General features: G+C 39.6%; 1 protein-coding gene across 3 annotated transcripts in view; it reads right to left on the bottom strand.

Annotated features, from left to right (window-relative positions):
* Window positions 1-475: 475 nt before the first annotated feature.
* Window positions 476-22506, bottom strand: part of TAF3 (TATA-box binding protein associated factor 3) — a 148805-nt gene continuing 126774 nt past the window's right edge. For all 3 annotated transcript variants that reach the window (XM_005291915.5, XM_042859469.2, XM_042859468.2), the window contains 3 exons: window positions 8335-8590; window positions 3239-3345; window positions 476-2465 (listed from right to left, as the gene is read on the bottom strand). In XM_005291915.5, coding sequence (XP_005291972.1) covers window positions 2351-2465; window positions 3239-3345; window positions 8335-8590 — 478 coding nt within the window. In that variant the 3' untranslated portion in view covers window positions 476-2350. The remainder of the gene's footprint in view (window positions 2466-3238; window positions 3346-8334; window positions 8591-22506) is intronic.

The raw sequence follows: 22506 nt of genomic DNA, 5'->3' as shown, positions 1-22506 counted from the left end.
CCCTTCCTAATCCCATGAGCCATTCAAGCCTCCTGATAATGATTCTTTGGCGATATTACTGCAAAGATAATTTATTAAAAAAAAAATGACCCGAGTTTAGGAAAACAACCCTGAAATAGCAATGGACAAACCCGCAAATTCCTGAAATGCAAGAGAAGTGGCAAATGTGAGACTTTGCCATTTGAATCTCAGTTGCATAATTTAATCATTTAAATGTGGGAAGTTCTGATTCACCGAACACAGGGGGAAATTGATAAACAAGTTACCAAAAGCTAAGTTCTTTATTGTGCAACCAAAGCAAAGAGGACCAAAGACAGTATATTTTGTGTGTGTCTATGATACAAGAAAAACAAGAATAAGTTTTAAAACATCGAATGATCCAAAGTTAGAAATTAAAACCAAGAACAGTCTTGGCTAATGTGTTGACTGGTAATTAGGGATAGAATATAAATGAGGTGGCATGGAACACAGAAGGTAACAGTGCACTTTTAATAAACCAATTTCATCCATATCTCCACTGATTTGCAATTTAACAGTCATATCAGGAAAACCTAATTTCTTTACCTAGACAAGATGTTTTAAAAAACATGACTAATTCATTCTCATTAATATCAATTGAGATGGCATTTTAAAAAAGTAATTGGTAATATCTGTGCAACAGGTTAAATGTTTGCATTCTAAAACTCAAGATGCTTATCACTGTACAGTCCAGAGTAGAAGCACCCGAAAATTAAATGACGATGGCTGGATTTACCCTATAGCTTTTGAAACATAAGGCATGATATTTAAAATGACAGGTTTCAGAGTAATTTATAATTTAAAATGTAATGCTATCTACTTGATTTACTCTCAGACACACTGTACTAAAATATCTCATACTGTCACCGTTTTGTGGCATTCTAGAATTATTCCTTTGTTTAAAATGGAGAATAAAACATACATTTCCATAGCATACTTTATTTGTCTTTGCAAGGTAATACTGATTAAAAGATACACTAAAAGAAAACATCACAACAAACACAAAATGGCATAGTATGCTTTCTAGTCTTTCTGGAATACGAACGACACTTCCTTTTTCTAAATGCGAGCGCAATCATTTTGACAAACACAGAAACACTTGCAAATAAAAGGATCAGCTCCAGCTACAAATTAAAACTCAATTGCTACCGTTAAAACTGATAGATCCCATTGCCTTAGGTCCCGATTCAGAAAGACACTTCAGTACCTGTCTCACTATGCATAAGAACAGTCCCAATTCCATGCACTGGGATTATTCCCCTCTTAGAGTTACGCATGTCCGTAAGTACCTTCCTGAATCAGGGCCTTAAGCAGAAGGTTGGTTGGTTGGTTTCATTAGTGGGCCGCCTGGAAAGCTCCTTTTGGGGTGGGTCTATCACAATCCTTTAAAGCCACAGTAATGGCCATAAATCATACAGAATTTTCATACCTGCTAGGATTAGACACTCAAAAAACCCCAAACCCATAAACCTTAAAAAAAAAAAAAAAGAATTTTATAAATATCAGGTATTTACACGAGAGAACGTCTTTTAATGAGAAGTGTTTTTACACGCTGATGAAATATACAAGCAATGAAAAGGTACACTGACAATGACTAAAAACAAAAAGTATAAAATATATTACAGGTCTACCGAAAACAATTCACATGGAAGAAAAAAACAACTGACACAATAGAAACTTTCTTTTAAAAAATAGAAGATATTTCACAAAAGCTTGAACATGTTTATTTTATGTTAGTACTAAAAATCAAGGAAAAAAGCTTCATATATTCTTATCACAAAAATATTTACCAGCCACTTTTTTTATCTTCATGTTATGATTATCTGGCTATGCAGGGATAGAGCTTTGAAAACTGTATTCTGACTACAGAAATCATTCCAGTAGGTCTCCTTAGATTACAGTTACTGCAATTTACATATTTCGCCTCTCTTTTAACACCTTAATGCAAAGGCTCAGGAGAGAATAAAAACAAATCAAAAAGGACAGAGGAGATATCTTTATTTACAACATTTGTCATTGCTGCTGCTGATCTGCAAGAGTGGGAGCTGTATCGTTAACTATTTAACCCTCGGTATCACTCTGTGAGAGTTTCCTTCAGTAAGTGAAAGCCAGTGACAGAACATACTAAAATCTAAACCACTGGGGCTCACGCACAGTTTGGAAAAAACAACAGTCCAGAACGGACAGTGTATTTTTGTTCCTGATTCATTCAGGAGTCAATCCATAAATCCTGATGACGGATGATGAGGCAGAAGCACAATAAATCCGTCTACCAAGGAGTCAGGGCAGAAGTGCTGAAGTGACTGTATGACTTAAATTCACCGCGAAGACTTCAGTGTGCTCTGTGCTTCCGCTTCTTATGTTTTTTATCTTTCTTTTTGCTGGCACACTTAGAACAGAACCATTGCATTTCTTCTGGGGGTGCAGCCGTAATTCCAACACAAAGCCTATAAATTTGACAAAAAACCCACAAGGTCTCAGTAAATCAACATGTTACTTTTCTTTCTTATCCATACTGGATGAACTTTTCAGATAGGAAACAGAATCTGACTAAATTTTTTAGCCCCAAATCCCATAGCTTGGAAATGTAAACCTTCTTTGTTTTGAAGCAATGAATTTCTTAGAATGCCACTTAGATAAGAAACTTTTTTTTTTTTTTGTAAGATAATAAGAGACGTCTACTGCTTTTGGGTGTAATAGGCCAGATTTTAAAAGATGCCACATCATCGTTTAAATCATTTGTGGAAAAGCCTTTTGATTTTGTTTAGCTGTCTCACAAAAATACCTATAAAGTGATTCACTTTTTTTTTTTTTAAAAAGAGAATGTGTTTCAAAATGTGCTTTTTTCATATAATAAGCCTATAACTTGAAACTTTATAGCTATGTTCATGGTGTTTACTGTCCTGTTGTTCTTAGAGTACGTACCTGTATCTGATATTATAACAGTTTCAAAACTATTAGTACTGGTTTTAGCAGAACATTTTCCTATGAGTTCTAATGGAAACAAATAAAAAAGAAACTTGGGCACCCTTACAACTTAAAATTTACTTTTGCAAACTTCCAAAGTAACAAAGATAAAAGTAAAATCTTCCAAATTACTAGTTGAAATGAAAAGGAACTGCCAAATACAATTCTAGCTTTTTGTGAATAACCAGGTGGTTTCTAGGACAGCGGCAAGGTGTGAAAGAATGGCACAAAAGAAGAGGTTACAACAACTTACCAGTGATACCAATCATCACAGTCATCACAGCCTATCATTGGACTGCCATCATCAGCTTTGTTGCAGCCAGGACAGATCCAGATCTGGTTACCCCATTCATCTCGGATCTGGTATAAAAAGGGAGAAAAAAGTTGATTCTTTTTAATGTCAAGTCAGCAAACATAACTGATTTTCTTAAAGTGACATTTCCTGTTTATCAGTCAAAGCTATCTAATGTTCACTCTACTCCTGGAAAGTACATCTAAGAATACTCTACCCACAAGTGCTTGGCAATACCATTCTAATTGATTTTGCTATACTGGATTCAGATGGTAAAAACAAACACAGTTTTACACTGCTCTGTAAACCAGTAAAGCCAGTTAAACCACTTGACCCAAGAGAATAGTCATTCACTTATAGCAATCATCATGGCTTAACAGTACAGATTCTTAGCTGTTGATACCCTCCCAGTGATCTGAAGACTGATTTCTTTTTTAATTTTACACTGCTTATGGATGGAACCATGGTAGCCCCTTGCATAAGATAATAGTCTTACACGTATGTAATAAATACAGTGCAACGTGCATATATTGCCTTATTACTTATTAGCCAAACTCAACTAGCTGATAAGATCAAGGATATAAAAAAGTTGTTACTGAGTAACTTTCCATTCCTTTTATGACATTGATGTCACAGTACAATTTACTAAAGGGTAAATGCAATGAGAAAGGCAGATCATTTACAATATTAAGCAATTGTTTACTAAATTCATCTCATTCAATGCCTTATGATGGATTTTTTGGGGGTATTATTTCCAGTTTAAACCACATTACAATTTTTAAATTTCAAGATTGTTTCATTAAATAGGTCTTTTGTATTGTTTGGTAAAATCTAAACATTCACAAAACCAATTTAATAAAATGCAATTTAATAATAATAAGTTCATATGCAACTGTCAGAGGATCTACACTGATTTAATCCCTTCTGTGATTTAAGAGTATTTAGAACAGGACTTCATGTATTTTCCTTTCAATATTTGCTAGAACACATGGTCATATATCCTGTATAGTACAGAGAATAACTTTTCTTGTTACCTGCAAGAGGTTTATAAGGATGACATTAAAAGTAAGTAGGTTAAAAACAACAAAGGGTATTAAAAAGAAAAACTAAGCACCATTTTGGTCTGTAAATCTCAAATCACCATCCAAGGAAATCAGTGAAAATGAACAAGGGCTGCATTCAGTTTATAATTCATGACTGACATCTCTTAGCTTCTAGGAAAGCCCTGTAGTTTTTTGTCATTCAAAACTAGATGGCAGAAAGCACAGGAAAATATGATGCAGGGCGCTATTCTACACTGACAGGGAGCTGGAGTTTGGTTTGAATGATCTTGGATTGTAATGATCATTCAGTTCTATGTATCAAATCTTACTCTGCAAAGTCATTTTGTGTTGGTGCAAAAATGTTTGCTCCTCATGTAAACTGACTGTTGGGACTTTTGGATGTTAGGGTCACACAAAATATTTTCTCTGAAGGAATCAAAGCTAAGAAAGAATCACACACCATCACTCGGCTGCAAACAAACCATGCTACAGCCTACGGGAATGCAGATTACAACCAATTATAACCTGGCTGACCAGTCTTGGCAATAAAATGCCTAGCAAAAGTAGCACTGCCCTTCCAAGATAGGCACTAATTCTTTGTAGGTGTTTAATCTGGGAAGTTCACTGTTTTCTTATATGAATCACCACTGCGATCACCTAGTTTGACCTCCTGTATAATACAGGCCATAAGATTTCTCTGAATTAATTTCTGGTTGAACTAGGACACACCTTTTAGGAAAACACCCAATCTTGATTTAAAAATGGTCAGTGATGGAGAAATCACCACAACCTTTGATAAGTTATTCCAATGGTTAAATACTCTCACTGTTAATAATTTGTACCTTATTTCTAGTCTGAATGTGTCTACTGTCAACCTCTATCCACTGGATCTTGTTATATTTTTGTCTGCTACATTGAAGAGCCCTCTATTATATCCATGTAGGTACTTCTACATTGTGATCAATCTCCTCTTTGTTAAATTAAAAAGATTAATCCCCTTGAGTCTTGCACTATAAAGTATGTTGTCTAATCCTTCAATCATTCTCGTGGCTCTTCTCTGAACCCTTTCCAATTATCAACATCTTTCTTGACCTGTGGACACCAGAACTGGACACAATATTCCAGTAGCCTAATACAGAGGTAATATAATCTCCCTACTCCTACCTGATATTCCCATTTATACATCCAAGGATCACTTTAGCTCTTTTAGTCACAGCATTGCACTGGGTACTTATGTTCAGCTGATGATTCACCATGACTTCAGAGTCAGCACTTCCCAGAATAGAGTCCTCCATCATGTAAGTGCGACCAACATTCTTTGTTCCTAGATATATGACTTTACATTTGGTTGTATTAAAACACGTATTGCTTGCTTGTGTCCAGCTTACCATGTGATCTAGATCACGCAGTATCAGTAACCTGTCCTCTTCATTATTTACAACTCCCCCAATCTGTCTCATCTGCAAGTTTTATTAGTAATGATTTTGTGTTTTCTTCCAGGTCATTGATAAAAGTGATCAGTAGTGCAGTGGTTTTCAAACTTTTTTTTCTGGTGACACAGTTGAAGAAAATTGTTGATGCCTGCGACCTAGTGGAGCTGGGGATGAGGGGTTTGGGGTATGGAAGGGTCTCAGGGCTGGGGCAGAGCGCTGTGGGGTGGGGCCAGGAATGAGGGGTTCAGGATGTGGGAGGGTGCTCAGGGCTAGGGGTGCAGGCTCTGGGGTGGGGCCAGGGATGAGGGGTTTGGAATAAGGAGGCGGCTCCGGATTTGAGGGGGCTTAGGGCTGGGATAGGAGTGCGGGAGGGGGTCAGGGTTTTGGGCTGGGGGTGCAGGCTCTGGGGTGGGGATGAGGGGTTTGGGATGCAGGAATGGGCTCTGGATTTGGGGGGGCTCAGGGCTGGGGCAGGGGATTGAGGTGCGGGGTTACCTCGGGCGGCTCCCGGTCAGTGGCGCAGCGGGGGTGCTAAGGCAGGCTTCCTGACTGTCCTGGCACCGCGGACTGCGCTGAGCCTCGGAAGCGGCCAGCAACAGGTCTGTCTCCTAGGCGGAGGTGCACAAGCGGCTCTGCGTGGCTCTCACCCGCAGGCACTGGCCTCCCCACCCCCAGCTCCCATTGGTCGAGAGTGGAGCAGCTGCTTAGGGTGGGAGCAGTGCACGGAGCCCCGTGGGCCCCCCCACCTAGGAGCCGGACCTGCTGCTGGCCGCTTCTGGGGCACAGTGCGTTGTCAGAACACGTAGGGACTAGCCTGCCTTGGGCAGCACCACCGATGGGACTTTTAATGGCCAGGCCGGCGGTGCTGACCAGAGCCACCGCGACCCAGTGCCTTACATTCCTGGGTTGCGACCCACAGGTTGAAAACCGCTGCAATAGTGTATAGCCAAGAACTGATCCCCGCGGGATCCCACTAGAAACATGCCCACTTAACGATTCTCTGTTTACAATTACATGTTGAGACCTATCCAATTAATGTATGTCATTTTGCACTGTTTTAGTTTCTTAATCAAAATGTCATGCAGTACCAAGTCAAAAGCCGTGCAGAAGTCTATGTATGTTACATTAGAACTATTACCTTTTTCAACCAAGTCTGTAATCTCATCAAAAAAGATATCACATTAGTTTGACAAGATCTATTTCCCACAAGCGTATGTTGACTGGCATTAATCATATTATCCTCTTTTACTTCTTTATTAAACTGAGTCACGTATCAGCTGTTCCATTATTTTGCTTATGATCAATGTCAGGCTGACAGGCCCATAACATCCCGGGTTATCCCGTTTAATATTGATGCAACATTAGCTTTCTTACAGTCTTCTGGAATTTCCCCAGTGTTCCAAGACTTAATGAAAATCAACATTAACAGTCTAGAGAGCTCCTTGGCCAGATCTTTAAAATTCTTGAATACAAATTATCTGGACCTGCTGATTTCAAAATATTTAACTTTAGTAGCTCTGTTTAACATCCTCCTTAGTTACTGTTGGAATGGAAAGTATTTGATCATCTGATATGACTACACTATCTGGCTTTTCCCAAACAGAAATATTTATTGAACATTTCTGCATTATTATTTACAATTCTGCCATTTCCATCTATTAATGGACTATTACTGTTGTTAGGATTTCTTTTGTTCCTAGTATACTTGGGCAACTCCTTAATGTCTTTAACAATGCTGGCCATAGTTTTTTCCTTGAGTCCTTTTGCTTCCCTTATAAATTTTCTACAATTCCTAGCTTCTGATTTATAGTCATTACTATCAACTTCTCATTTCTTCCATTTGTTATATATGTATTTTTAATATCTGATTTCACTACCCCCTAAGCCAGGTTAGTTTTTTTAACATTCTTTCTTGATAGTGGCTTTTGAGCATCTAGCAAAATGTTCTTAAGCAGTTGCCAATTATTCAAATTTTTCTGATTGTAATGGGAACACTCTAAGGAATATCCAAGTTTTAACCCCACCTGAGATATAGCAAGCTCACAGCACATGGTGGATTGGCTACAAGCTATATGCAGGAAGTGTGCAGAGCTTCAGAGTTGCACAAGTATCTGCAACCTTGGTACACCGATAAAAAAAATTAGTAAATAATAGTGTACTGCACAAATTGAAGATTACTGCTAAGTGCTAATTCTAACTTCTGCTATGTGAGGGGCTCTTTTCCTCATTGAAGGCTAGAACTATGGCAAGCATTAAAAAAGAATCTGAAAGATCTCAACGAGAAAAATATTCACGCTCAGACAACTAGAAAATATCCAGATGGAACTGTAGTAGACGTTCCAGAAGAGAGACAACCTTTGGCTGAGAATAAGCATAAGAAATTTCTGTACAGACAATTTTTTGAATAAGTTATCAACCCCTGAAAATAGGTGCATAAAGAGAAGGGGTTGTATACATGTGACTAATACATCACACTGTATTAGCACGGCACCTTTACTTTGAAAATGAAAAGTCGTCATGAAGAATTCTCAAAAGATTGATCTCAATAGCATTAAGGCACACATTGAAGTATATCACATACCACGTAGGTACTGACAGTCTCCGTCACCACACTTCTGACCGGCGCTTTGGAGCCTCCTGCTGCAGAGACCGCAGGAGAAGGTGGTGGAATTAGAGCAGGCGAGATGGTAGCTTGTGGAGGAGGAGGAGCTGGAGCAGGAGGAGGGGTCACGTGGACAGGAGCTGGTAGTGGGGATGGCACGGGTGGTGGTGTTTTGGGCCGATTCACAGGAGTAGATGGTTTAGCCTCTGGGGCTGACACCACTTTGCTGATGACTCTGCCAGACAAAAAAGACAGACACAGACGAGTTGATGCAAAACAGTAAAATGTTATTGGCTAAATATAAGAAAATACAAAATAGACAATTCACTTTGCCTTTCAAAAAGCTTGCTTCAGCACAGCATTAGGACAGTTTTCATTGCACATCGCTGCCTATCAAACAGGTTGAAATAGACGGCCATTACAAACTGAACTTCAGTGCAGGACACAGCCACAACTGCTCTATAGCTCACTGTATAGAAATACTCTCTGTGGCTTTACAGAAACTAAGCTCGCTACAGAAATTGAGATTCTCAGTTAGGGGGAAACATTAGAAAGGGAAGTTAATCAGCTGTGGGCAGCACTGATTTTAATCTTCAAGCTGAGGGACAATACCACTCTCTAGGAGTCTACATTAGAGGTTTTACAAATATTTGAAAATTTGGTATTTCTTTTTTCAAATGTTTATAGAATGAGTGCTGGTTTTAGTCAAGATAAATAAATGAGACCCACACAATATTCTTAGCGGCTAGCATTTACTGCTACCTTCTTTAGTAGTTGAAGTAGTAGACAGGATGTGGTTCTAATAAATATACAGTAGGCAACAATCTTGCAGAGGCAGGGGGGATGGACTAGATCGGGGTAGGCAACCTATGGCACGGGTGCCGAAGGCGGCACGCGAGCTGATTTTCAGTGGCACTCACACTGCCCGGGTCCTGGCCACCAGTCGGGGGGGCTCTGCATTTTAATTTAATTTTAAATGAAGCTTCTTAAACATTTTAAAAGCCTTATTTACTTTACATACAACAATAGTTTAGTTATATATTATAGACTTATAGAAAGAGACCTTCTAAAAATGTTAAAATGTATGACTGGCACGCGAAACCTTAAATTAGAGTGAATAAATGAAGACTCGGCACACCACTTCTGAAAGGCTGCCGACCCCTGGACTAGATAATCTGATTATTATAGAGTAAAACTTGATTATAATGCTCTAGGAGTGCATGACACTTTACAGAAAGACTAAAGACAAGGTTGCTGGTGTAAGAATCTTACAACCTACGTTAGAAACAAAGTAACGTTGAAACAGAAAGATGGTATCATGAAAGGGAGGGGTGGTTCACGCAAAAAAGGTTACAAGACTGCCTGTTTTCACAAGGGCACATCTTAGAACATTTCTTTAATTAATTTTTACTTTGCAAGGTTAGTATGGGAATGTGGGCCACTGCTGGAGAGACTGTGCAAAGAAGTAGGTTTTGAATAAAGAAGGTCACATGGCATATAGGATCAAGGTGAGCATTTCAGGAATAGGGGGAAGCAAGGGAAAACGGAAAGGAGATGCTTGTGAGTGAATACAAGAGGGTCACGTAAAGGGAAGTAGAATCAGAGCAGGGCGGTGGCTAGAGACAAGAGACAAAGGGTGAAATCCTGGCCCTATTGAAGTCAAGGGGAGTTTTGCCATTGACGTCAACGGGCCTACAATTTCAACAAAAATGCAGACATGTCAGAGCTGAGTACAGCCTCAAACTCATCAGGGGAGCGACTCCCGCACTAATTTCCACAGTAATAGCGATAGGAAATGATGGGAGATCATCACCTGATCACCGGCACAAACAGAGACAAAAAGTAGCGACAATGCAAATCTCTCTTTCTAGGAAATACGTTGTTAAAAAATACTTAGCTTCCCACACTTAAACATTTTCATTAAAAGGGGATAAAGCATTCTTTAATGTCACAACTGATTCCTGTTGACAAGAATGCCCTAAGAGTACACTGCTGCTATTCTCCTGCGGTAGTCAAAATGCAGTGTGGCTAGGACTGGGGCCATGTCTGCATTCAGCGCATCATCTAAGTTAAATTGTACAAAAGATATGAAAGTGTAAAATATTTAATGCTATGCTGAGGTATTAAAATAAAAAGATGCATTGTTCTTCTACTGAGATAGCCTATTTGCAATACTAAATTCTTGCAATCACCATGACAAGAATCACAGTAAAAATATTTATAGCTCACAAAACTAGTTTTGATATAATTAATTACCATACCAACTATATTATCATTTCTGCCTGCCAAGGCCTAAACGTGAGAGGCAATAAATAAAGGACAACCAAAGAGGAGAAACATTAGAAAACTAGCAACGGGGTAATGACGTGGGATTAATTCCTCCAGCATCAGTACTATTGTTAACAGCTTCAGCCTCATGACTGCATTTCTGATGTAAACAACCTGACAATAATAAAAATGAGATGAGAGACAGAGGGTGAATCAACGCAGAAGATAAATTATTTGGCACAGCAAAAGTTCTTTGGATAGTCCAGTGGAACATCTTTATCCTTCCTTTTGTAGCTCTTTTTTTACAGTCATATTAAAAGCTCTTCAGGGCACCACCTTTGCTCTAATCTGTTCTATATAGGTTTTTATATGAGGCTCATCACCATAGTATCTAAGACTCTTCAAGTGGTGCATTAGCAGCGTGACTGCACATCTGTCCTGTGTTGTTTGTTCTCTCATCTCTCCCATAAGGGAGAAGCACCTGCAGTGGAGCGTCTTATTTTGGTAAGGTTTTTATTATTATAATAAATATATCTGTTGCTATGTGTTTATATTAGAGAAGGCAAGGTCAAAGAAATGCACCTTACGCTTGGAGCGGAAAGTGATGAGGTTGTTGTGATGGTTCTTAGGTCTTGGGGAAGTTCATTCCACAGTCTCATACCACCCCTGGAGAAAGTTCTGACTTTGGCCTTGTCCAGAGAAGTAAATAGGTTGCATTTGAAAATGGGTGAGCTAACATGATTTTAAATACAGCTTTGCACCTAACAGAGACAAAGTTTAGCCACTTTTAATAAATGCATTAGCTGGTCATGGTCAGCCTCACTTAAAATTGTGTTAGCTCACCTGTTTCCAAACAATGTATTTCCCTAGTGTACACAAAGCCAGGCCAGGACCCTGAATGGGGCTGTAAGAACTACTATAATAAAACTAAGTAAAAATAATACTGCAGAAACTCAGTACATGGGTATGTGAGGAACAAACCAACACAACTTAAAATATTCACTGATGAGTGCCAAATATTCATCAATTTACTTCTTTATTTGAAGTGTGTCATTAGAACATGAACATAGTACAAGACTGGTCTATTTGTCATGGCACAAGTGCCCAGGTATTATACAGGAGAGCTGCATTCTGGAGCACAGTCGGGCTTACCACTCCCTTGGCTAATGAAGTTCAGAGGCAGAAGAGAAATGAATTGTTTAGGCTAATGCCACTTGAAGAGATCATAAGGTCATTTCAGAGAGGGTTGTCCTCCTATATGAAGACAGGGCTGCATAAGTGGCAATACGTAGGGAGAACCCAGGGTAAAATGGCAGCCTCAGGACCTAATAATTAATATTACTTCAGACTTATATAGAACCATGAACACAAAGATCTCAAAACACTTTATAAATGAGGGCAAGAATTATCAGCCCCATTTTACAGGTGAGGAAGAAGTTTGCTAGGGTCACACAGCAAATTAGTGGCACAGACCAGAATCAAAGCCAGTCCTCCTGGTAGTCAGTTCTGTGCTCTTAGACACTAGATCACACATTAGGCCATCATAATTTGGAAGAAGATAATATTTCACTTTAATGTGTTTACCACATAATTCCAAATAAAGTAGGACTTAATAAACTAAAATGTATCCTTAGTTTCACTTACTCCCAGAAAACTGGGACAGGATTAAATTATTTAAATTTAAATGATTCTTAGCGGGACTCAGACAAAAACTAACATCAGCCAAGTGAACAAAAAATGTCTAGAGCCTTGAGATCAGAGTTATGTTTCTCTGTGGGCTGCTCTCCTGGCAATGTCATCACAATTATTTTCTATATTAAAAGATAACAATCAATTGTTAAAGGTCTTATGCAAATGGCTGCACCAGAATTAAGAAGTGTGAGAAAACCCTTCGACTAGATGTGGTAATGGGAGTCTACATCAACCACATAAATATAAAGTAAAAACTATCATCACTCCCTTCCCCATAGAAAGCAGAATTATTGTAGAGACTTTGTAGTACAGCTGGTTTTACCCAAGTTTAAATATCCTTTCAAGTCTTTTTTATGCCAGCAGGAAATATATTTCTTACAAAATGTCATTATGTATTTATAATGGAATGGAATACACGTATTTATAACTAATACTATAATGTACTTAAAATAGGCAGTGGAATCCTTTTATAAAGGTAGATTTGGTCAATCCCCACTTTGATCATTGCTTTGGACTGATCACTACATTCAGATCACAAAACTAAACTTCCCAAACCAGGCATGTGCACAGAAGCAAAGTGTTGATCTTGCAAACATAGAGCAAGTTCTACCAGGCTTTTTAATGCCAAGGCAGGTTGGTCAGGTTATAATTGGCTCTAACTGTCACAAGCTGTAACATGCTGCATCTGGAACAGAGTAAGACTCAAAGGTGTGAAATAATTTCCTATCTCTAGAAGTAATTGATTGGATTTCAATCTGTTCCTTACAGATGAAAGCCCTATTGACTGATTAGTATAAACACAGGGCAAACCAAAAGGAAATGGCTTTTAAAAGTATGATTTGAACCACAGATTGCTCCAAGTTCCGATCACAAAAAATGTCATTGTACTAAGAGATATAATAGTCTAGTCAGAAATCACAGTCTGATGATCTTTGTTTTTTACAGAGGGTACGGTTCCAAACATGCAGTCCCCTCAAAAACCCTGTCTAAACTATGGGTAATATTTTCAAAAATCCTAAATGACTTAGGAACTTAATTCCCATTTTCAAATGTGACGTAGGAACATAAGGTCTTGCCTATAAGGGAAAGTTGGGTCACTTTTAACTATATCGGTATAGTATCCTATCTATCGATACATCTAACAAAGTCCCTTCCTAGAGAAATGCACATCTAAATATATTTTGAGAGCTTGTAAATTCTACAAAAAACCGTAGAATAAAAGTGTTTTCAAACAAGCAAATGTTTCCATTTGTCTATTCTCTCCGTGTATGTCAACACTGCAATTAAACACCCGCGGCTGGCCTGTATCAGCTGACTTGGGCTCGTGGGGCTCAGACCACAAGGCTGTTCAATTGCGGTGCAGTCGTTTGAGCTTGTGCTGGAGTGCAGGTTCTGGGACCCCGCAAGCTGGGGCATCTACACTGCAACTAAACAGCTCCACAGTCCAAACCCTGTGAGCCCAAGTCAGCTGACTCCAATCCCTATTGCTTTCCCTTGTTTTAGCAAATATGCCCAGATACTATGCTCAGGAACATCTTACAAGTTTGTGGAAGGGAACAGTTCTGCTCCACCATCTATAATGGGAATCAAAATAGGGCTTTAAGTACCTACAGCTATCAGAAAGTGATCCTACTGCAGCACAGGGCTTGCCTACCTTTACAGTGCAGCTGCGCTGCTGTAGCGCTTAGTGAAGATGCTACTTATGTCAATTGGAGAGCTTCTCCTGTTGGCCTAGATAGTCCATCTTCCCGAGAGGCGGTAGCTATGTCAACAAGAGAAGCTCTCCCGTCACCTCAGCGCTGTCTACACTGGGGCTTAAGTCGATATAACTGCATCGCTCAAGGGTATGGATTTTCTGCACGCCTAGGGTGACCAGACAGCAAATGTGAAAAATCAGGACAGGGGGTGGGAGGCAATAGGAGTCTATAAGAAAAAGACCCAAAAATTGGGACTGTCCCTATAAAATCGGGACATTTGGTCACCCTATGCACGCCTGAGCGACATAGTTATACCGACAAAGTCTGGAGTGTAGAGTAGGGTGCAGAAAGGCCTCCTCTTGAATAATGACTATTATTTCCACCTTGTCACTGGCTCCTACCTATGCAAAAACTGAGTGATGTGGTCTGTCCGAAACCCTGATCTTTCGCCCGATGATACACTGAGCTACCAGATGAACCACTTGCCTAACAACTGTACTTAGACTGCAAGCTTTTTGGGGCAGGGATCACCTTTTTGTTCTGTGTTTGTACAGTGCCTAACACAATGGCCTTGGACCATGTCTGGGCTCCTAGGCACTAAATAATAATAATACCTCAAATCTTTGGCTCTAGGCAAGCTACTTATTTTTGTTTTAATTTCATTTTGAAACAAGTGAGACTTTGGTAACAAAAAAAGAGTTATATTTAAGGGAAAAACTGAGATATCAAAGTTCTTTTCTTTCGCACCAATTTTGTGGCAAAGCAAAGCTTTTTTGTGTGTGTGTAATGAAGAAGCACTTACCTTCAATTCGGTTGGGTCCATTTGATTAGTTTCTGTTTTGCCATAAAGGGAGATTGCCTACACCCATTTCCACATGCAACCCTGCTGCAGCCGATATGTGTCTAAATCTGCCTGAAGTTTTTTTCCCCTTTTTAATTGAGGTATACAATATGCTCTTGTGCAACCAACAGCAAAATAAAAAAAAATCTCACAGGCAGTAAGTGGTTTGTTTTTTAATGACTCAAACCTTTTTATAGAGTCACATTTGGAGTCATCATTGAGCACGATCCAAGTGCAAAATGAAAATAATTTTGCATGAACCTTCCAACTACCAAAACCATGGTGATTAATTGGTGGGGTGGCTTCGGTAATTAAAGGAGAGGCTAGGGCTAAGCTTGAGGTTTGAACTAACTCTTACGCTCAAGGGAAAACAATTCTAGGTCAGCTTTAAAAGCGCACTGGAAAAAGCAGTGTTTCACCCATTCTGGCAATGGGGTCTGATTACCTTCAGAAGCATAGATACTTGCACACAAAAGACCCAATCCTACAATTAGGTAGACCCTTGTGGAGCCAGAACAAAATCAACAGGACTCTGTATGGATGCCAGGGTCCACGGATGGGGGGTTGCGTGCAGGACTGGGGCCAAATATATTATCCCTTTGCCAAATGTTCCTTTGAGTATATGAACCACACCCTAGACAATGTCTTCAATAAAGAGCACACCCATTCTGTATTTAAAAAGGCATTAGCTCACTGGAGAAGTCCTCCAGCTCTTTATTATAATTTAAATGTAGCGATTCCAGGGAAGAAAACATATAAAGAGGTAGGCTTGGCCTACTCTTAAAAGTTAGAAGGGGTGTGAAAAATGTTTGTCGATGTAGCTACTGTCATTTGGGGAATTGGTGTTCCTAAACTGATGGAATACCTCCTTGTCAGTGTAGGCTATGGGGATATGCTTGCACAGCTACGGTGACATAGCTATGCCAGTATAGTCTCCATAGTGTAGACATACCCTTAGGAAAACTATAAAGTTCACTGGAGTTCCTAAATCCTACATTACACTTATTACTTGGCTGGAAATTAGATCATTTTTCACTTCTCTCCCTCCGCTCTCTTAGGTGGTCCATTAATTATATCAGGAGTTGATTTAACCAGTATATGTTTTTTTTGGTTTTGTAGAACAAGTTGATGGAGCAACACAAAGTGTTAATTCTAGTATCACACTGTTAACATTTAGCCTTTCACTGCTAAGTGCTACATTGTAAAATAATTGGGATACCCATTAGTACTGTAATAAACATAGACATTCACTGCCAGGACTCTATTGTTTGATTTTCCAAACAGTGGTTTACCCTTCTACATTTTTCTCCCTGAAGTATCACTTTTTCCCTCCTATTTAATTCCACAGTAAGTTCTCCTCCAGAGCTTTCTGTTGAATAAGCAACGTCTCACAGGGTAACCAACACCGCCCACAGCTGTGTCCCACAATAGCCCCATGCTGCTTGCATTACATCTTTTGGAGGATTTGGTCACGGTGCCTTAACTGCTACAAACACTGGACTCATTCATAAAAACGTGCAGAAGGAGGGGCTTCCAGCAGGATTCCTTTACCTGTTTCCCCACCACAAAACAGTGAAATAAATGGAACGGGTCATGAGCTGCTTGGCCTGTAATGCAAACCTATGGCTTGACAAGTCAATAAAGAGCCAATCCTTCCCTCCCCAGCCACATTGAGAGCCAAGGTTAAAGGCAAACACAATTTGGATATACCTACACAGGGAGTTTAATGATCCCCATTATTCAGCTATTGTGGGCAAACACTATGAAGCCAGTAATCTAAATTATCAACGTCTGAATAACTTGCCACTAAATGGCACACAAAGTTCAAAAGTTCCTTCACAATGGCTTACTTATTTATCATTAAAAGGAGAACAACCATCCTTAAAAAGCCTACACATTTCCATTAAAGAAGATACCATGTAAAAATTGTAAGGACTGTACAAAATTGTATGGGGCAAATTGTAGTCTCACTGAAGTCTGTGGCAAACTCCTATTCTCTCTCTCTCTCTATATATAGGTGCTTTTACAACTCCCATTGCTGTAGTGTTTGAGCACCTCACATTTAAAAAAAATGTTTATATTACAGTAGCAACTAGAAGTCTCAACTGAGATAAGGGCCCCAATGAGCAAGGCATTACACCAACACTGAGACAGTCCCTATTCTCAAGAACTTCCAATGCAAGCAGGAGGGGAAAAAATCTGTAGCCTTATTTCTATGTTTCTCTTTTGGTTCTCTGATTTCTCTCAATTCTGCTACTTTTTGTGCAACTTTTCCTAGAGATTTTGACTTCACCGGGAGTTCTTGTGAGCTCAGCTGTTTTGTAAGTCAGGCCAACACTTAGGAGCCTAACTGTATGCACCCCATTTTTGGAAATCTTGACCTATAGTAATTTTGGTACTCGTCTGTATGCTCCATGACAAAAGATGAAGCCATATGAAAATACAAAAGCTACATAAATATATAACACAGAGGTATTCTAGTGGGGTATTAATACGCTATTACATATGTATTTAAAATAATTGATAAGTGAATAGGTATACAGATTGGTAGGGAAAAAAACCCTCTATCTTTGCTTAAAAATGAATTTCTGCGATAATCTAGATGTGCTGCAGATAGCCACGGTTGGTTTCCACTTGTTGATCCTTGTAGTTCCCCACCAGAATGTTTTTCCATCCATGCTCTCTCTTTCCTATGCCTTTTCAGGCAGACGCCATTTGTGCCAGTTTACATAAACGTGAGTGTGTTATGTGAGCTTCTCGTGGACGGTGTTGGACTGACAGTCATGGAACCTGAACAGTAACAGACTCAAAAATAGCAATACAGGCTCTCTCTCTTTGTTCCACCAGTGTGCTTCTAGGTCACCACTGCTCAGTAGAGAGATTACATCTAGTGGTGAGTGGATAATTCAGTCTCTACTGCCATTCAGTCCTTAGCCTCTATTGAGATTTCCTACCAGGGGTGTCAATCAGTGCCAATTATGGTAGTGGTTTTGGTGATATGGACATTTATCCACTATGCTAAGCAGTGGAATGAGTCCACCAACACATTTTAGCTAGGTCCCTGAACGTCTCTCTCTCAGTATTTGGGATGAAGCTTCAGTGAGTCAACGAAATACCAGGAGCAAAAATTTCTTCTTTCCATTCATCAATTCTTTTAAGATTTTAGTTCAATAAATAATACCCTTAGATGATATACATACACATTTATATTCTAAAAAAAGTCACATCTACCCACTTCAAAAATTTCAAGATAAATGGCAATTTAATTAGACTGGGCACATCAAATTACAAGTTAAATCAGTGCTAAAACAGCTATCTTCCACTCACTACTAGCAACAAGGTCCCCTACTGAAAGTAGAGCTAAAATACAATACTGTAAGCCTGGAGGAAGAAGCCTGACATTTTAAGATACAGATTAAAGACTTGATTTCACAAAAATATATGCCTTGCTTCTAAGCCACAGAAGCCCTGAAAAAAATCACTTGTACATTGTTGAAGCCCCGCACTGAAGCTACATGTTGGTATTTTTGTTTTTTATTTGGCTGTAAATATAAAATGAATTTATCACAAATATCAGGAATTACAGCACATAGTTAATTTGAAGTTCATGTCAGTTGCATAATAAATGCCATGCCAATGCATTATCAGTAGATTAGCATTCTTAGACACCATAGGTGTGAAATATGATTTTGTTTGGGAAAAAATAACTGGACAACGGACAAACAAGCCACCACATGATGATTCAACAAAACAGCTAATTACAGGAGATTTAAATTCAGGAAGGGTCCACACCAGCTTTCTCTACATGACGAATCTTAAATGCCTTCCTACACTGACTCAATTAGCGATCTTGTGCCTTGATAACACTGCAGGAAAACAACAACAACAACTTTCCAACTTATCATTCAAATCATCACTAAAAAGGTGGTCATAAATATTTTAAAACCCAAGCAAACTAATAAGACCTAGGCCCATTAAGGATAAGATCTTTTACAGCAAATTAAATAAAACAATTTATTGAAGTCTGTACTCAAGATAAACTAGATTTACTAGCTGACCTTTTATTCATTTAAAGAACAAAATTAGCTCTAATTGCATTAGAATGGAATCCACTAAATTTCTTTTAATGTGGCATCCATGCAAGTATTGCTGTAATTGTTTACTACTAAGATGGAAATGTTTTGATTATAATCTACTTTCCACTTGTTTTATTGTGCAGTTAAAACACTTGCAAAAACCTAATGTGTAGCAGTCTTTCCTACTGTTCTATTTATCCTTCAGTAATGGCTACATTTTAATTTCTACTACCTTGACATTATACCCCATACTTATTTAGGATACTGTGAAGACCCGTATTCTTGGGATTGACAACATATGCTTATGTAGGGCAAACATGAAATGCAGAGATCACTTTTATATCTAGGACCAGCCAACATTAGCATTCACAGAAATATAAATAATTAAAATTCACTGTCACAATTAACTCTGATTTGCACCTTGACTGTCAATCTCAGCAGAGACTAAGGACTGAATAGGTAGAGAGAATGAGCTAACTTCTCACCCATACAGGTAAATCAGGATTAAGGCACATGAGTGAAAGCATGCACAGCTACTGTCTTGCTGCACTTCTTCTGTGCATAGAGTTTCCATTCCAGCAGTTGACTCAGCAGCCACACCAGAAGCTGTCTTTACAACATAGCGTGGCCTCACCCCCTCACCCTCAGTGGGGACTAATATTGGGGTGTCTCCATGCAGGGCATGTCTACATGAACACTTACCGTGTGGCAAACTGGAGTGTAAATCTAGTGAGCTCCAGCTAACTACCCGTGTGGCCACTGCTGTTGTGCATGTGCATCGGCAGGGTCCACATGGACCGTTGGTGAGCAGCTCGCTGGAGTGCTGTAGATTTACACCCCAGCTTGCTGTGCAGTAAACGTTCGGGTAGACATGCCTGCAGTATGTGAGCCCCAGGATGGGATTAAGACGGGACTGGTCTTAGTGTACCATTCTCCATGGGCCTACACCTTCTGCACCTTCTGTCTCTGAATGAACATGGCATCTTACTGCTTCTTGCTGGGAACAAACAATACCAGTGTTCCAGCATTTGCACTGGCTGTCCACTGGCCTCTGGACAGACTTTAAGGATGTTGGTTATGGTCTAGGACTGTTCACCTGAGGGACCGCCTCTCTCCCTGTGACATACTGTCAAAGATGCGGTCAGCAAAGGTGCTGAAGAGGCATCCCCTTGTTATAAAAGTGGGGGTGGCTGGCCAGGTATTCTCTGTGGGGCCTCCAAGACTATGGAACACGCTCCCCCTTGTTCCACAATAACCCACATTCAGAGACTTTCCAGGCATGCTGCAAAAGTCACTACTTGATGGTTGGGGTCTTTGGAGAAAGTGGAGAGTATTCTTCTGAGATGCTGAAAGGGATAGCTGGCTGACTAGCCAAGTACCTGTGGAATGTATTTCAATGCTGCTGAGATTCAATTTAATGGTGTTTACTATATGATTAACTACACTGAGGTGCATAGACCTTGAATAGCCATCATTATTTTTACAAAAAATCTAAATAAAGCCAAATAAAATGTCCAGCGGCATATTTCACAAGCCTTATTTCTTTATAGCCCTCTCTCTTTCTGAAATTACACCCATTCAACACAGTATTTTATATAAAACGCCCTCCAACACACACCAGCTGTTAACTGTTACAGTGCTAAACTGCCTATATTTCTCAGCAATATACACCGTAAAAACGAAGATAGTGAGCATTTAAAATAATTCAAGACTTCGTCTACTTATCACTCACCAGTTCCCCATCTCAACCTGAAATAAGTCCCTTGCACAGTGTGGTTCAGCGTGTCCCCTTCTAGTTGCTGGAGTACATACAGGTTGATGTGCCTGCTGCAGCCTTTGAGCTGACAGAGCAGAGCGTTGTAGAGACTTACGGCTTTAGATCCACAGGTCTAATCTCTGCTACTAGGTGACTGAACAGAGAACTAAAAACACGGTCTGAATTAAGACTAGATATTGTTCTTCAGGCGGAGGGCAGCGATATTATTTGTATTGGAATAACTCCTAGAAGCCCCAGTTATGGACTGGGGCCTCACTCCGTTAAAGATGTGGAAGAATATAGTACATAACAAAAGACAATCCCATGCCCCAAAGAGTTTACACGTGTGCTGTGGAAGGGAGATTGTTGACACTGAATAAGGATAATAGTGAGTGGAATGTAGATGGAGTGCTACATTTTTTTTTTTTTTTTACTTAAACACTAATGTGGTTTACATTGGTGGGACATACAGTCTATAGCAACCTTGACTGATTAAACTTAGTATATGTACGAGGAAATTGCCCAGGTTTTTAAATACCTATGTACGAGCAATGATAGTTACTCACAAGGTTAGCAAACAATATGCACCCCATACAGGGTTGGGAAGGAATTCCCCCCCCCCAATAAGATTGGCAGAGACCCTGGGGGCTTTTTGCCTTTCTGTGCAGCATAGGAAATGGGTCACTTGCAGTTTAAACTAGTGTAAATGGTGAATTCTCTGTAACTTGAAGTCCTAAAGGACTTCAGTAATTCTGCCCAAGGGTAGGGGTCTATTACAGGAGTGGGTGGGTGAGGTTCTGTAGCCTGCAATGTGCAGGAGGTCAGACTAGATGATCATGATGGTCCCTTCTGACCTTAAAGTCTGAGTCTAAAATCATCCTCCTTGTATCTATAAGGAAAGTGCATTGGTAGACTTTAAAGCAGGGGTAGGCAACCTATGGCACGCGTGCCGAAGGCGACACGCGAGCTGATTTTCGGCGGCACTCACACTGCCCGGGTCCTGGCCACTGCTCTGGGGGGCCCTGCATTTTAATTTAATTTTAAATGAAGCTTCTTAAGCATTTTTAAAACCTTATTTACTTTACATACAACAATAGTTCAATTATATATTATAGACTTATAGAAAGAGACCTTCTAAAAACGTTAAAATGTATTACTGGCACGCGAAACCTTAAATTAGAGTGATTAAATGAAGACTCGGCACACCACTTCTGAAAGGTTGCCGACCCCTGCTTTAAAGGGACATTGTGTCCAACTGTCCTCAGTGAAGTCATACTTAACGGGACAGAGAATAATTTTGAAAAAATAATGCCTGTCATAAAATGATATGACACATGTGAACTTTGGGTCAGACTCTAACATTATGAAGGGCAAAAAGGCAGAAAAGATTCGGGAGCATTAAAAGTAAAGGGGAAAATATACTACTTATAACTTTTTAGGTCCCATAGGAACTGAAATTACTTAATTCAAAAAAATTCCCACAGCAACTTCATAACAATATAGCTCCCAGCTACCGTAACCCCCGCCCCTTCCAGTGTTAGAACAGGCTTTTGTCTAGGCTTTTCTGGTTGAGGGGGAAACACTATCAGGCTTAACTCAGTCTTTCAAGATTGCAACAGGTAAGCTCCCAAGTTAGAATGAATCTTTCAGGGCTGGAGCAAATCTTTCAAGTTGGGTAGGCCCCTAAATAAGGCATCCAGACCGAAGGCCTCTGACTAACCCAAGCTTCCAGGATGCATTGATTCTTTCAAACTATGGCAAAGCTTTTTAGTTCCTTTCCCCCACCCCATTGAGTCAGCAATCATCTCAGAGATAGACCAC

The sequence above is a fragment of the Chrysemys picta genome, chromosome 1 (genome assembly GCF_011386835.1).
Source record: "Chrysemys picta bellii isolate R12L10 chromosome 1, ASM1138683v2, whole genome shotgun sequence".
Classification (NCBI taxonomy): domain Eukaryota; kingdom Metazoa; phylum Chordata; order Testudines; family Emydidae; genus Chrysemys; species Chrysemys picta.
The sequence above is the reverse complement of the archived record's forward strand: the minus strand, read 5'-3'. Positions and strand labels throughout refer to the sequence as shown.